Source organism: Catharus ustulatus, chromosome 1 (genome assembly GCF_009819885.2).
Source record: "Catharus ustulatus isolate bCatUst1 chromosome 1, bCatUst1.pri.v2, whole genome shotgun sequence".
Classification (NCBI taxonomy): Eukaryota; Metazoa; Chordata; class Aves; order Passeriformes; family Turdidae; genus Catharus; species Catharus ustulatus.
This window is the reverse complement of record NC_046221.1, coordinates 111,422,686-111,436,288: the sequence shown is the minus strand read 5'-3', so window position 1 is coordinate 111,436,288 and position 13,603 is coordinate 111,422,686. Positions and strand designations below refer to the sequence as shown.

Here is a 13,603-nt window from a genome sequence, read left to right as displayed (position 1 = left end):
GTGTATTTGGGATTCAGGGGCCAGTAACGCCCTGGTCAGGCTCTTAGTATATAGATATATATAAAATATATATTTTTTTAATTTCCTAAAAGCTGATCAAGGTTCATTCTTAGAAATTTCTGATGGTAAAACAATGCTTGGGACTCCTTAGCTAACATGAAGCAGCTTTGCTAGAAACCAGTCAGGATAAGCTGCCCAGAACCACCAGAGAGAACAGAAGCAGTACTTGGCATTAGCCTTGCTCCATTTCCACTGTGCACAAGGGAACAGATGCTCTTCGGCTCTCCTGCATTTCTACCTCTCTTTCAAAATATGAGAACATGACATCTGCCACACCACACCCCTGAGCCTGCTTCCCTCTGCCCAGTGATGAAGTGTGGTACCTCAGCTTGCCTCCATCCTTCTCTCACCCTCCTTTTCCTCTCCTATGGTAAGGGAGAAAGAAGCAGGAAAGCTGTTGCTGTTTCTGTAGCTAACACTCTCTCTGTGTCACCCGGAAAAAGTGCAGAGAAAATAATCTGGTCCTTGAGGAAATGTTAAAGTCTGCAACTGAGGGCGAAGTTCTGCAGTGGGTTCTGCTTCCAACTCTCAACAAGCTCATAACAGTCTCTCACAGCTGACACCCAGCTAGCCAGGATTCTTGATCAGAACCCAGGTTTTGCACTCAAGGCTGTTAAATCAAAAATAGATACAACCATCTCATTTCCATCTCCTGACTCTTCGCATCCTGTCTTGGAAAGGTGTCTGTCAGAGATGTATATTTGGGGGGGATGCTCCCACCCCCACGGTGACAGTCACTCTCCTTCAGTGCCTGGAAGGTCAAAGGTATTTTGTTCCTGTACTACAATGAGGTTGAAGTGGGAACAAGATGTGTGTCTATGAAGGCACCTGCACTCTCAGACATTTGCACAGAGCCCAAGTACCTACTGCACAAGGCAATAGTTATTGGGTGAATCACAGTTCTGGACTTAGGCAGTTATCCACCCAGTCCTGCTTCTGGTGCCCAGACCAGTTTTTCTTATCTGGCCCTAAATTCCTTAAGCCAGGTGTGAGGATTGGAGGCTGCTGCTTAGCTTATGTTGAGTGCTCTTGTGGTTTAAACCCAATGTGACAGTGTAGCTCTAAGTCAAGTTATGTCGGGGAAATGTTGGCACAAATACAAACATCTACAGCATCTCCATGGAAAACTTAAAAACTGAGAAGTTTATTGAATAGTTGAAAATAAATAACAAAAGTGGGAGCTCATTAAGTTTACTTCTTTATACTCACTCCAGCTGCAGAAATCGTGTTTTAGAATAAACAGTATTGTAGATGACTGTGGGTAAGACAGCATTCTGCCTTGTTTCTGCCCATCAGCACACTCCAAGTCTTTCTTTAAACCAAAAAATAAACTCCAACCAACCAAAAGAACCCACCAAACCCACCAAAAACCCCTCCAAACCTTTCCAAGGCTATTTTTCAGTTGTAAGGGCTTCACAAGCGTGGTGAAATGACAATTCAGTGGTTGTAAGGGTAAGAACACATAAGGTTCTTTTCATAATGCTTGATGCTAAAGTAGGAATGTACTTATCTAAATAGTAGGATCATACACATGTTTATGTTAGGAAGTTTACTCAAAATACTATGAACATATTCTTAAAATACTGCAGCTTGAAACAATGCATGACAGAAACAGTCTGCAGGCCTAGCATGCAGAATGGGAATCACAGGGTTCAGATGGACAACAGGGAGGTGTATATATTACCAGAAATTACATTATTGTTCTCATTAAAAATAGTAAAACATTAATTACATTACAGGAAATACTAAAAATACAGTAAACTTTGCAGTTTGTAGGTTCTGTAAGAAGAATGGTTTTAGTGCTGTGTTAGTTATTATTGAAACTCAAACAGTACTAGCTCCTTGACCTACATGCCAGGATTTGCACTTTGAGTCATACTGGTCATTGAGACAGGTAACATTCAACAAGGTGGAGATAAAACACTGGCTATCACAAGAACAAATGTATAAAATTCCCTGAAAAATCAGACAGAAGTGAACAGTGGCTGCTAATCCCAGAGAAACCAAGAGGGAGGACATGTGCTTGCCTTATAGCATGGCAGGGACTGCCAGCTGAGAGTTTTAAGATGGACTGGCTCCCACAAGAATCCCAAGTCCATCTGTCTGTCCACCACAGGGGTTTGTTTTAAGCCCAGGCAGAATTGTTCTAACCCATTCCTGCCAAGGACCTGTGAACCAGTCTAGATAATGTCTCTGTTTTAACAGCAGTAATGCACAATGAACTCACAATCCTGTATGGAAGTACAATTTATAGAGGATAAAAAAAATCTCATGAATGTTTTATTCCCATCCTTCTCCCCTCAATGTGAAGGCTACTCTGCTTTTTTCCCCCTCCCACCTTCTCCCTTCCCCCACCTCAAATAAGCAGATGCAATCAAAGTGAAATTTATTTTGAACCAATTCTGCAAAACAGTTCAACAATGCCATACTTTATAAAAATACTTAGTTACATAATTAAACTTATTACTATTTATATAAAAAGTGTGAATGTGAATTTTAAACTCTGTTAGGGTAAGAACCACATCAAGGTCTTCAGGTGAAACAAATAAATTTTCATAAACATACAAACTCTTTTGGAGAAGTTTTATAATACACAACCATTTACAATGAACACGTTCATTAAGTTAGTGTTTTATTCCTTTACTATACAAGTGTTATTACAATGAACTGTTCCATTCAGTAATTAAAAATCCATATAATGCCAGTGTCATTTTTGGCATTTTTTGTTATGACTGTATTAATACATAAACTCATATGATTGTGTTATTAATTTTAAAATATTTAGAAAAATTAAAATTTCATCATCTTTTTTGGGTTTTTTGAGTATTTTGCGTGTGTGTTTTTTGTTTTGTTTTTGTTTTTCTTACAGAAAGCCCTTTTAAAATTTGATAACCAGAGATGTATAGTTGATGAGCAATGATGAGGGAAAATGAAAAATGATGGCACTGTTCCTACACAGATCTGTTTGGTAATTGGATTCAATGTAGTGTAAACCAAACCCATGAATGTTAAGTTTAGTACCAGAACTATAGTACCAGCTTTTCTGAATTCATTTGTTGGATAGCTTTACAATGATAAGATGAATTCCAAGCCAGTAACTAAGTAAGAGTGTTTCAAAATTAAAGTATATAAGCTTGATCAGAAAATTCAAGAACCTCATGCAAACTGTTGAGTAAAAGACATGACGTTATTGCTTGATATGTCAGTAGCAAAAAAAAAATTAAATTCTAGATGTAGTGTCAGCTGAGCTGAATGCCAGCAAATTTCATTACTTGGACAATATTAAATATATTTTATCCCTTTACTTTTTAAACTTTCACATTTTCTTTCATTTATTTTTAGTTAAATAATTCTGTAGGAAGGGCAGAAGTGGGAAGAGCAACTGTGTGTGTGTCTTAATAGTCAAGAAAAGCAAAAGTGCAATCAAATCCCTGAACTAGTGACAGACAGCACTTGTGGCACCCACCCTCGTTAACACTTCCAAGCCACATACAACAGTACCAAACCTGTCTCTGAAAAAGGACTAAAAGATGGCATTTACCAGCTTCAGTCTTGCTTTCCTGGTGAACTTTGTTCAGGTAGTCTTCCCATACAAAAGCTCGCTGTTCCACTGGAGCTTAAAAGATTAAAGTTTTTCCCTCCGTGATTGTATTACATAGCTTCAAGTTCAAATATCATCATACTTTATCAACACAATTTTATAAAATATTACCTCATTTTCTAGTTACCTTCATTATTCTTAATTAGCTATGCAGAAAGAAAAAAAGGAAAAATCTCTCATGCTACTTTCCAGTTATATTAATACAAGTATTAACACAGTGCATTATGCTCTCTAATCTCACTATTGAGGTTTACCATTTAGATCAAGTTTCTCATTCACTGTTCCAATTTCTCTTTTTACCTGCCTACCCTAATTAAGTCCATGAAAGTGGAAGCCTAAAGATCAAGACTACAAATCAAATACAATTGTACCATCTTTTTTTTTGTGCAGGTGGGGCACACACATGTAATTTTAAACACAGGGAGTTTTACTGAACTGGAATAGACTTGCTTGGTCCCAACAAAGTTCTTCTGCTTTAAAAAGGCCTTACTCCAAAATCATTAATTCCAGACAATTCCCTCATTAGTAGAATGATTAGCAAATACTGGGAGAATAAAGGATTTGAAACATTGGTTTTTCTGCTATTGTTCACACCAACACTCATTTTTTCTGCCCCGTATTTTCAGTAAGCTTCCTTTGGACCCTGAAAATAAGGTGGGAAAGAGGAAAAAAATAAAAACATGTCATTGGTAAATCAGAGTATAACACTTTAAAAGTGGTTTTGTGCAACTGCATTATGAAATTCCAGTTTGCCATTAAGAGCATGCAAAGTAGCGAAGATTTTCTTTCCTGTGATTCCTTAGAGACTTCAGGAATTCTTTGCAAGTCTTTTACATTTGGCAGATTTGTGCATGTTATATAGACTGTTGGCTTATAAATTGTCTCCAGGCTGGTACTGTGGTTCTGTAGCAGTAAAGTAGTCCTCCAAGAAAGACTGTATATACTCAAATGTTGGCCTCTCATCAGGGTCCTTCTTCCAACACAGTTTCATTAACTCGTGGAGAGACTCCGGGCAGCCTTGTGGACAAGGCATCCTATACCCACGTTCCACTTGCTCCAAAACTTCTCGATTCACCATTCCTAAAAGGAAAGTGTATTAGCTCTGAAGGACACTATGCAAAGAACAGTTTCCCAAAGTTTTCCAAGAACCTCTGCAGCTGCAATGCATGTGGTTCTACCAGAACAGAAACCTTTAATGAACATGCTTTACAGTGAATGATTTTTAACATTTTGCATTAAATACATTTTCTGAACATTATTTCAGTACACTGATAATTCTTCAACACCTGGTCCTTTTCCCTTTTTCCTTTTCCCACTTGCCTTTGACCTCCATTTCAGAAAGGAGACTCCAGCACAAATAGCTTCTCCCTGCCTTAGGTTCCATTCAAGGACATTTAATTTGCAATCACACCAAGAAAAAGGCTAACAGAACTGCCTTACAAATTTCAGATCCATCAAAATATCTGCTGAAAAATGTTTAGTTTCAAAAACTAGTTAGTAGGTTCAGTGTTCTGATGTTCTCTGTAGCCTGGGAAAATGTCAGAAGTAGAAATATCAGGAACAGACAGACAGGAAACATAAGGATACCACTAATCTGAAATAAACTGTCAGTCACATTTAGAAGTGCTATTATTTTAAAACACTTTAAAATATGCAATATTTAATCTGAAAATAAACCAAAGTATCTTTGTGAACAAAGGAATCAGTGAGGTGTGACTAAGTTTTTGTCTCTGCTTGTCAACTGTGGGCTCTGAATGAAGGGAAAAAGTACAAAAGGTAACTTCAGAGGCACAGAATACAACAAAGAAAAATATATTAAATCATTCTGTTACCTGGATATGGCACTCTCCCCTTAGTTACCAGCTCTGTAAGTAAAATTCCAAATGACCACACATCTGACTTGATTGTAAACCGACCATACAATGCTGCCTCTGGAGCGGTCCATTTAATTGGAAATTTAGCTCCTACAAACATTGGAAAGACAGAGTCTCAATTTTCCCTTGCTAATCCACAATTAGCTTACACTTCAAATATTTTGACAAGAATAATGCACTGAAAATATTGTTATACTTTATTGATAAAATTGAAGGTGGTATAGTATTTTAATATTTCTCAAACTAGGACAGCAACTACTGGCTACAATATCTGGAAGCACTAAAGACATCTGAGAGTCTTATTTAAATATATTTCAAAAAGTGAACCTGGAATCTCATCTCTCTTCAAACTGTAGCATGTTTTAGCCCCCCCAAATAATTAAAAATGCTTTTTGAAAACACAAACAAACTGCCACATAACTTTGAACACAGGAAGTATACTAGGATTACACTTGGGCAAGGAGCTGTGAAAGCACAGCTCCATGCATGACCTTTATTCATGAATACAGAATACACAGGCATTTTCTGCTAAATGTAATAGTTCTAAGCAACTGAAAGGCAACTCATCTTATTAATTAAATAAATTAACTGGCCTTACCTTGTCTTGCAGTGTACTCATTGTCCTCTATTAACCTTGCTAAACCAAAATCTGCTATTTTACACACAAGATTGTCTCCTACAAGAATGTTAGCTGCCCGGAGGTCCCTGTGGATGTAGTTCATTCTTTCAATGTAAGCCATGCCATCCGCAATCTCAAAAAGAAAAGTGTTATAAAAGGTTATTTTTCACGACTATATTCATTTCTCCCAAGCATTAAGCTGCACCCCCTTATTTTAGTTCTACTCCCATTGTATAAGTACAGGAATTACAGCATAGCAATCAAGAGCTTGGCACTGATTAGTATGTCTGGCTATGCAGTACCTGCTAACTGCAAACCAGACTGTTTCCTTTCTGACAAATTACAAACCCACAACAGAAGGTGTAAGACAGAGCAGCATACAATAGCCAGAGCATTCGATATTTACGTTTAGTTGACATCTTATACCCCTCCTCTAAGCACAAAATACAAGTTTTTTTTGTACCTGAGCAGCCATGTCGACCAGCTGTGGGAGTTTTAAGTATTTCCCTTCCCCTTCTTTAAGGAAGTCTAGCAAGCTGCCTGTAAAACATGACACATTTTGGGGGAAAAAGAAAATGAAAAAAAAAAAACCAAAAACATTAGCTTGACCTGAAAACACAAATAAGATTTTTTTCTTAGACAATATAAGTGACACATTTATCTCATGAAATCTGTGTCTGAAAATCCATCATTTACTGGAATATGTGACCCAATGATTATGCCCATAGTTACCTCTGCACTGGTAACTAGTTAGTGCAATTCTATCCAAGTGGTTTGGAATCCACTTCCACTGTGAGATTTATAAATACAGAACAAAAAAACCTCTATCCCTTACTTATGTTTTTCTGCCAGCCTCAAGCGTATATTAAAGAAATTATTCTGAAATTGTTGCTTTTATTTTGTTGCTTATTCTTTCTTACAGAGAAAACTATCTTCCATTCTTTATGATACCCCATTTTCTCCCATTTATATAATGCAATAAATAGAGTATTACAGGAGCAGTATCTGAAATTAGTTCCAAGGTGCTGTGCTCTGTTAAGATAACAACCTTTACTTGTGCAGTAAAGCTTTGTCTCAGTAACAGTTTTCCCTACAGGTGGCATTATGTCACATCAGGTAAGAATACGACCTCTTTGCTGAAAAACTGGTGAAGACTGGTAACTAATCACTCTTGTCACATTCAAAATTACAGTAACAAAATTACAAGTGTGGCCATGGTGGGGAAAGAAACCACTTTGCTGTATATCCTGAAGTGGATTCATAGCAGTTACTCTGAATTAGATTTCTCCAACATAACTTTAGTGACTTGCATTTTTGCACAGTGAAAGTAAAAATGTACCAGGTCAGACCCACACTGCTGCTGCTGTTTGCTGTGTGTGTTTGCACAGACTTTTTCTGACCTTGGTTCATGAGATCAAAGGACTGAAGAGGAGCAAAGATTTCACACTGATCTCTAGTAACCTATCCACACTGCAAAAAACAGTTGGATACTTTGCAGACTGTACCTGCTTCTTTTCCTTGTAAAAAGGGAAATATAAATAAAAATAAATTAAACGTTTTACTAGCTTAGAACAAAGAAGTTCTATGGGTTTTTTGTAAAATGTGAGAAATTTGTCAAAGGAAAGCTATAAAAAGAAGCTTCCAACAGCTTTTTGAATCCATAATTTAGACAAATTACAATTCTTTACTTCTGCTTTTGCAAGGTAACCAGTTCTGGTAGTAAACTTTGCTTTTAATTAAACAGTTATAAATATTTTTTTCCTTACTGCCTTGCTGAAATCTGATATCTGAACAATGAAAACTGATGTTGCATGACTGTCTAGTGTTATTTAGGAACAAAAACGCAGAGGGAACTTGTCACATTTTCTGTTACTTTTTACCTTTTCAAACTTATACAACCCATTAAAAACCCCATCCAAACATGAAAAAAGCAAACCCATACATTTGTGGTGCCGTACTGAACACAACTAGCCACTCCCTTACTTCTGTATCTTATGAGGATAGCAAAATTTCTCTATGAGTTGAACAGAAGCCTGTATTTTATAAAAAATGGAATAAGTGACTTGGAAATCTGCTGCTTCTTAACACTAATATGCTTATGATGTTTATTTCTACATTCTGTCTAAATCTCTAAATCTCTGTTTCAGTAGCAGGGGGAGGGGGAAATGATAAAGAGTAAAGGAAGAAGGATCAAAGACTGAAAACAAGAGGATAAAGGAGGGAGTCTGGGGAAAAAAATGTTCAACCTTTTAAAAATTTACTATTACACTTCTGGGAAAGAAATGCTAAAAAACCCAAAGCTCAACATATTTTGTTGTTAGCGTGACCTGTCTACAGGCAGGCATAATCTCATAATAATATTCCCAGCTATACTGTTCCATTTAAATGTGATGGACAGTACACATTAAAAATGAGGAGGAAAAAACCCCAGTCTTGTGCTTGGAAGATTAGCAAGGGTGACACAGATGTGCAAAGGAATCATGCCTCTGCCCATAATCTAAATCAGAACTGCTCCAAGTAGGTCAAGCGTTGCTCATTTTAATTTAATCAAAATTAACACTTGTACTCCAGTTAGCTTATACCTAACATTAATTAAACATTTGATTTATTGCTGAGGTCTTAAATAACCTTTTAAATATAGTATTTCTAACTATCCTGTCCCACACCTTTTGTCATGAATTCAGTGACAATGTAGATTGGTTCCTCAGAAACAACTGCGTACAGCGGGACAAGCTTGTCATGTCGTAGTTTCTTCATGATCTGAGCCTCCTGCAGGAAAGCTTCTGGCATCATTGTACCAGGTTTTAGTGTCTTGATTGCTACTTTTGTGGTTCCATTCCATGTTCCTAAAGAAACAGAACAGGTTTTATTCCCCACTGTATTAGTGAAGAGATTCTCTGCTGAAACTTTTTTTTGCTTCTGTTTTCTTAGCTAACAGAATAATCATAAACTAGAACTATATTGAATATCAATTTACCATTACATGCATGATCATAACTGGTATTTTTTTCCTTCATTTCTCTCTGATATTATCTCTTCAGATCCTGATTTACTTAAAATACCATTAAAGCATCACAGGCTGAAATGTGTCACATTAAACTCTTACCCATCCATACTTCACCAAAACATCCTTGGCCCAACTTAACTTCCAGCCTCAAAGATTCTCTAGGAATTTCCCAGGCATCTTTTGCTAGTCCCTGCGTTTGTGGTTTCACAGTGGGACAAACAGTTGTTAGCTTATGACACAGCCCATCGGCATGCTCTGGAAAACAGAAAAAATGGTTAATAGTTTCACAGTTAAGCAGGGTAAAAAAATAACATCTTCATGTTGATAAAAAAGAACTAGTCCATTTCATTTACTTTTTGTTGAAAACAGAAAGTAATTTTATAGCTGTGAATTTTAAGAATAAGATAGGTAGTCCTTCTTCCTCACAGCAGGTAACATTGGGACACTGGAACTTGTGCTTACCTCTGTAGTGTTTCACCAACTTCTGTAGAGATTCAAATTGTGCTCTGGTTGTGATATAGTATCCACCATTGTCAAGTTTCCTGATTTTGTAGTGTTTTACATTATCACCTCTGACCTCATCCCAGTCACGTATGGAAAGGGAATAAGCACCTAGGAAAAAAGTCATATACTGGTTCTTCACCAACATATAAAAAGGTATTTAACATACCTCCCCATCTGTCACTGTACACATACACGGTATGCACATTCATGTGTATCTTGGGATAGGCATAAAAATGTTCACCTTGGTGTTAGGGAGAGCAGGGAATGGGAGAGAGGAGAGATACAAAGACACATACATACCTTTAGTGGTTTCACTCTCTCTTACTAAGAAAATACCACGCTGGTTCCCAGGATTTAAAAGTAGCCTTTCTGCATCCTTCCTGCCCATCTTGCCAAAATACCACCTAGAAAATTTAAAAGGAAATGTGTAAATAAAAGCTTCCTATGCTTTGGTACTCATATAAGCACTGACTGGACTACTAATATTCCAAAATAGTTGCTGGGCTACAAGTATCCAAAGCAGATACAGATCAACAAAAGCAATGGCATCCATATAATCACAATATTAAGATGACCTATTTCTATATGACTCTCATTTCTATTATTTACAAAATATATGTAAAGAGGCCCGTATCTGCAATTACTATGGTTTTCTGCTGGTTTAATAATAGGCATCAACTGTTCTTAACACTGAAAGGAACACCCTCCTCAGGTTAAGTTTACAGGCCAAGATGAATCAGATGACACACTTTGGTAGCACGTTCAACACTGCAGCAGCTGAAACTTCCTTCTTTAAAAAGTTTTGGCTTTATGTTAGAAAACAATATGCAATGCAAAGTGAGTGTGCATAAAAATCATTGGATGATAGGGTCATTCAGACTGGAAGGACCCTTGGGAGTTTTCTGGTCCAGCCTCCTGCTGCAGGCAGGATCAGCAGTGATAGCAGACCTAGCTGGTCAGGATGTAGTCTACTTCAGGCTTGAAAAACTTGAAGGACAGATCACCTACCTGGGCAACCTGTATCCCTTCCTGGCTGTCCTCAGGATAAAAAGGTTTCCTATATTCAACTGGAAACTCCACTGTTTCAATTTCTGTTCCATCTTTCTCTACCTCAGCAGAGAGTGCACTTTTTTCTACAGATCATTTAAAAACAACCCTATGGTAGGTGTCATTTACTTCTCTGTAACATTCTAAAATGCTAAATCATTCTGATACCAAAAAGAACACAGATGTTTTAAAAGATTTGAATTTTTTCTTGCCTTCAGCTCTTTCACAAAAGAGCTTTTCCTTCTACATTCCCAAAGCATGCTCATCCTGACGAACAGCCTACACACAGCGCTGTCCTGAGCCAGTGATAATTTTAAGGTGCATCTTCAGATGAATCCCCAGACTTTGGAATAAGACTGATTTCTATCTACGTTTTATTTTTATTAGATGCCTCAAAAGTTACAAAGTGATGTAAAGTGCAAATTTCAAACATTTTTGTCTGTCATTATCTTATCATCAAGCTAATTTGGCTTCACGAGTGATGGGAAAATTAGTACTGGAAACTGCTGCAAGACAATGGCTTTGTGGGTAAAACATTTCTGGGGAAAAAGTAGATAAAGAGGGATCACTTTGGTGGCCATGAACAGAATGGCCTCTTCGATCACATGGAAATTTGAAACTTATTCTTACATTTTGTTGTATTTGCAGTTTGAGTGTTGATGTGCAAAGTTAGAAATGGATACGAAAGTATGCACACTGGAGACAATTCGGATGTAACCTATAATCTTACAGTAGCAAACCTGAATCACAGTTCATAATTTCACATGAAAATGCCTCTCCCACAGACAACAATTTACAAACTATACTGTAAAGTGCTGTTTTATTTCATCGCCTATAAAATAATAGTAAGGTTGAACTGTTTTCTTTTTCAGAGATAAACATTTATATTATGGTGTCATTAAAAAAAGCATACAAATAATATGGATCCTGTCATAAGCAGTTTCTGTTATAAGTGCCTCTAGGCTTAGAAAAGGCCACAGACAACTTGGGGCTCTGCATTGCATTTGCAACTCTAATTGCAGTCACAACACAAAATGCACACACTGTCAAAGCACAGGGCTAACAAACTCTAAAGCAAATTATCTGTGTTCGAAATACTGTGGGGATACTTAATAAAATTAACATTAGTTCTTTAAAATAAACAGGTTTTTAAATTAGCACTGGTTCTTTAAAATAATCAGTTTTTAAAAGCTTCCTCATTCATCATCCTTCACACTCACCTCTAGTCATCACATAAACCTATGACATACCCCACCACTCTGTTCTGGCCAGTGTTTAGGAGCCATATTTTCTTTGAAAAGGGCTATCGTTTCTATTTTACCACCACTGCAGTTATAATGACATAAACTTCTATTGCATAGTTTAAAAAAATAAAATTACTTTTTCCCCCCCAAAATAAACAAAAGTTAGTAATTTAAAACCCAGATGAAATTGAAGCGTGTAAAATAACAGAACATCTTTGATGCAATCACTTTTTAGTAGCAAAGAGCCAAGTGAGAGCAGCAGCAGCGACATGCTAAAGTCTCAGCTTGAGATTCAGGAAACATCTTGAAAATCAGGCACTTTTCCCAGACATGCAGTAGCAAACAGAGAAGTGCACAGATCACATATCAGTGAAGTGTTGATTGGCAGTATCATGCCTGTATATTGAAACAAGAGCTGTGCAACTTTATATTTCTAGTACAACAAATATAATCCCTTGGAACAAGCATAACCTAAAACTACTCCAACCTAGAGGTTCCACAGTAATTTTTTGTGATTGTCTAAGCACTCCAGGATGTTAGTAAATAAATGTAGTAAGTACTGGTACACAAAACAGTGTAATTTTTTAAATTCATAGCAGTCCTAAGCATACCAAACAATTTTGTCACCAAAAAGTTCTTACAGATTAATAGATTAGCAATAATTGTGCACACGAATGCTTTTTTAGAATTTATTGTTAGGTCATAGCAAGTATATAGCTGACCTTAAATCAGGGTCTGGCAAGCAAAAATAAGGATAAAAACCTAGAGCTGATGGTGTGTGAACTCTAGCCAAAACCCATCCATTTTTGCTTTATATGATATATAAGGTGTGCCCTCCAATTTTTATCATTATTGAATTCTCTCGTTCTTTCTCCTTTAGCCCTGCATGTAGCAAGCAGGCATAAAACATTGTGTGCATGCCCATCACATGCTTACTAATAATTATACCTTTGACATAATCCAAGTAGCACTGCTACCCTTTCATTAACAGCATTTTCCTACTCTACTCTTAAATGTTACATATAATGAATTTAAAACTAGTATCACCACAGGGTACAAAGTGTGCAAGATTGACAAGATACAGTGTCTTACTCTTCTGCTTGAATGGAGTCTGCAGGAGCAACATAATTGCTTGGGATGTAGCCTGTCTTTCCCGTAGCAATGGATCTTGCTTCCCACCAGTCTCCTTCCCTGCAATGAAATATCGTTACCTCTTCCACACATAAACAACACATAATTCCGTAGCACCTGTAATGCACTCACATATGAAAGGCAGGTAAATTTAGGTAAAATGGTATTTTAATTATAAGAGCATCTAAACTACTTTGTGCTGCACATACATACATCTCATGTTGAGAGCAACACAAATGCCTCTTAGTGGAATTTCATATTTTAAATTTTTAGGGTTTTGTTTTTTTAATGTAAAGCCAAAATGTTTTATGGCACAGATGTGTAAATAAGCTTCAGAGTTGTCCAGTCTTCATCTGCCTCTCCAGATCAGAGAGTAACCCCAGGTGCAGAGTCTGGGATGGAGTACCTGTCCCCACCTTTGCTGCCCCAAAGGGAGTAGCTGTGCCTTGCAGGGGCAGGGAAGGCAAGGAAGTCACCCAACTGAGAAGAGGCTTGGGGCTACCACAGTTGCTACAG

The 13,603-nt window shown here is 37.2% G+C and overlaps 1 protein-coding gene across 1 annotated transcript in view; it reads right to left on the bottom strand.

The window, feature by feature from the left end:
* Positions 1–1,176: 1,176 nt before the first annotated feature.
* Positions 1,177–13,603, bottom strand: part of YES1 (YES proto-oncogene 1, Src family tyrosine kinase) — a 51,183-nt gene continuing 38,756 nt past the window's right edge. Inside the window, exons 4-12 of the mRNA XM_033063666.2 lie at positions 13,049–13,147; positions 9,966–10,069; positions 9,624–9,773; positions 9,261–9,416; positions 8,821–9,000; positions 6,618–6,694; positions 6,134–6,287; positions 5,494–5,625; positions 1,177–4,741 (exon numbers count right to left, since the gene is read on the bottom strand). Coding sequence (XP_032919557.1) covers positions 4,533–4,741; positions 5,494–5,625; positions 6,134–6,287; positions 6,618–6,694; positions 8,821–9,000; positions 9,261–9,416; positions 9,624–9,773; positions 9,966–10,069; positions 13,049–13,147 — 1,261 coding nt within the window. The 3' untranslated portion in view covers positions 1,177–4,532. The remainder of the gene's footprint in view (positions 4,742–5,493; positions 5,626–6,133; positions 6,288–6,617; positions 6,695–8,820; positions 9,001–9,260; positions 9,417–9,623; positions 9,774–9,965; positions 10,070–13,048; positions 13,148–13,603) is intronic.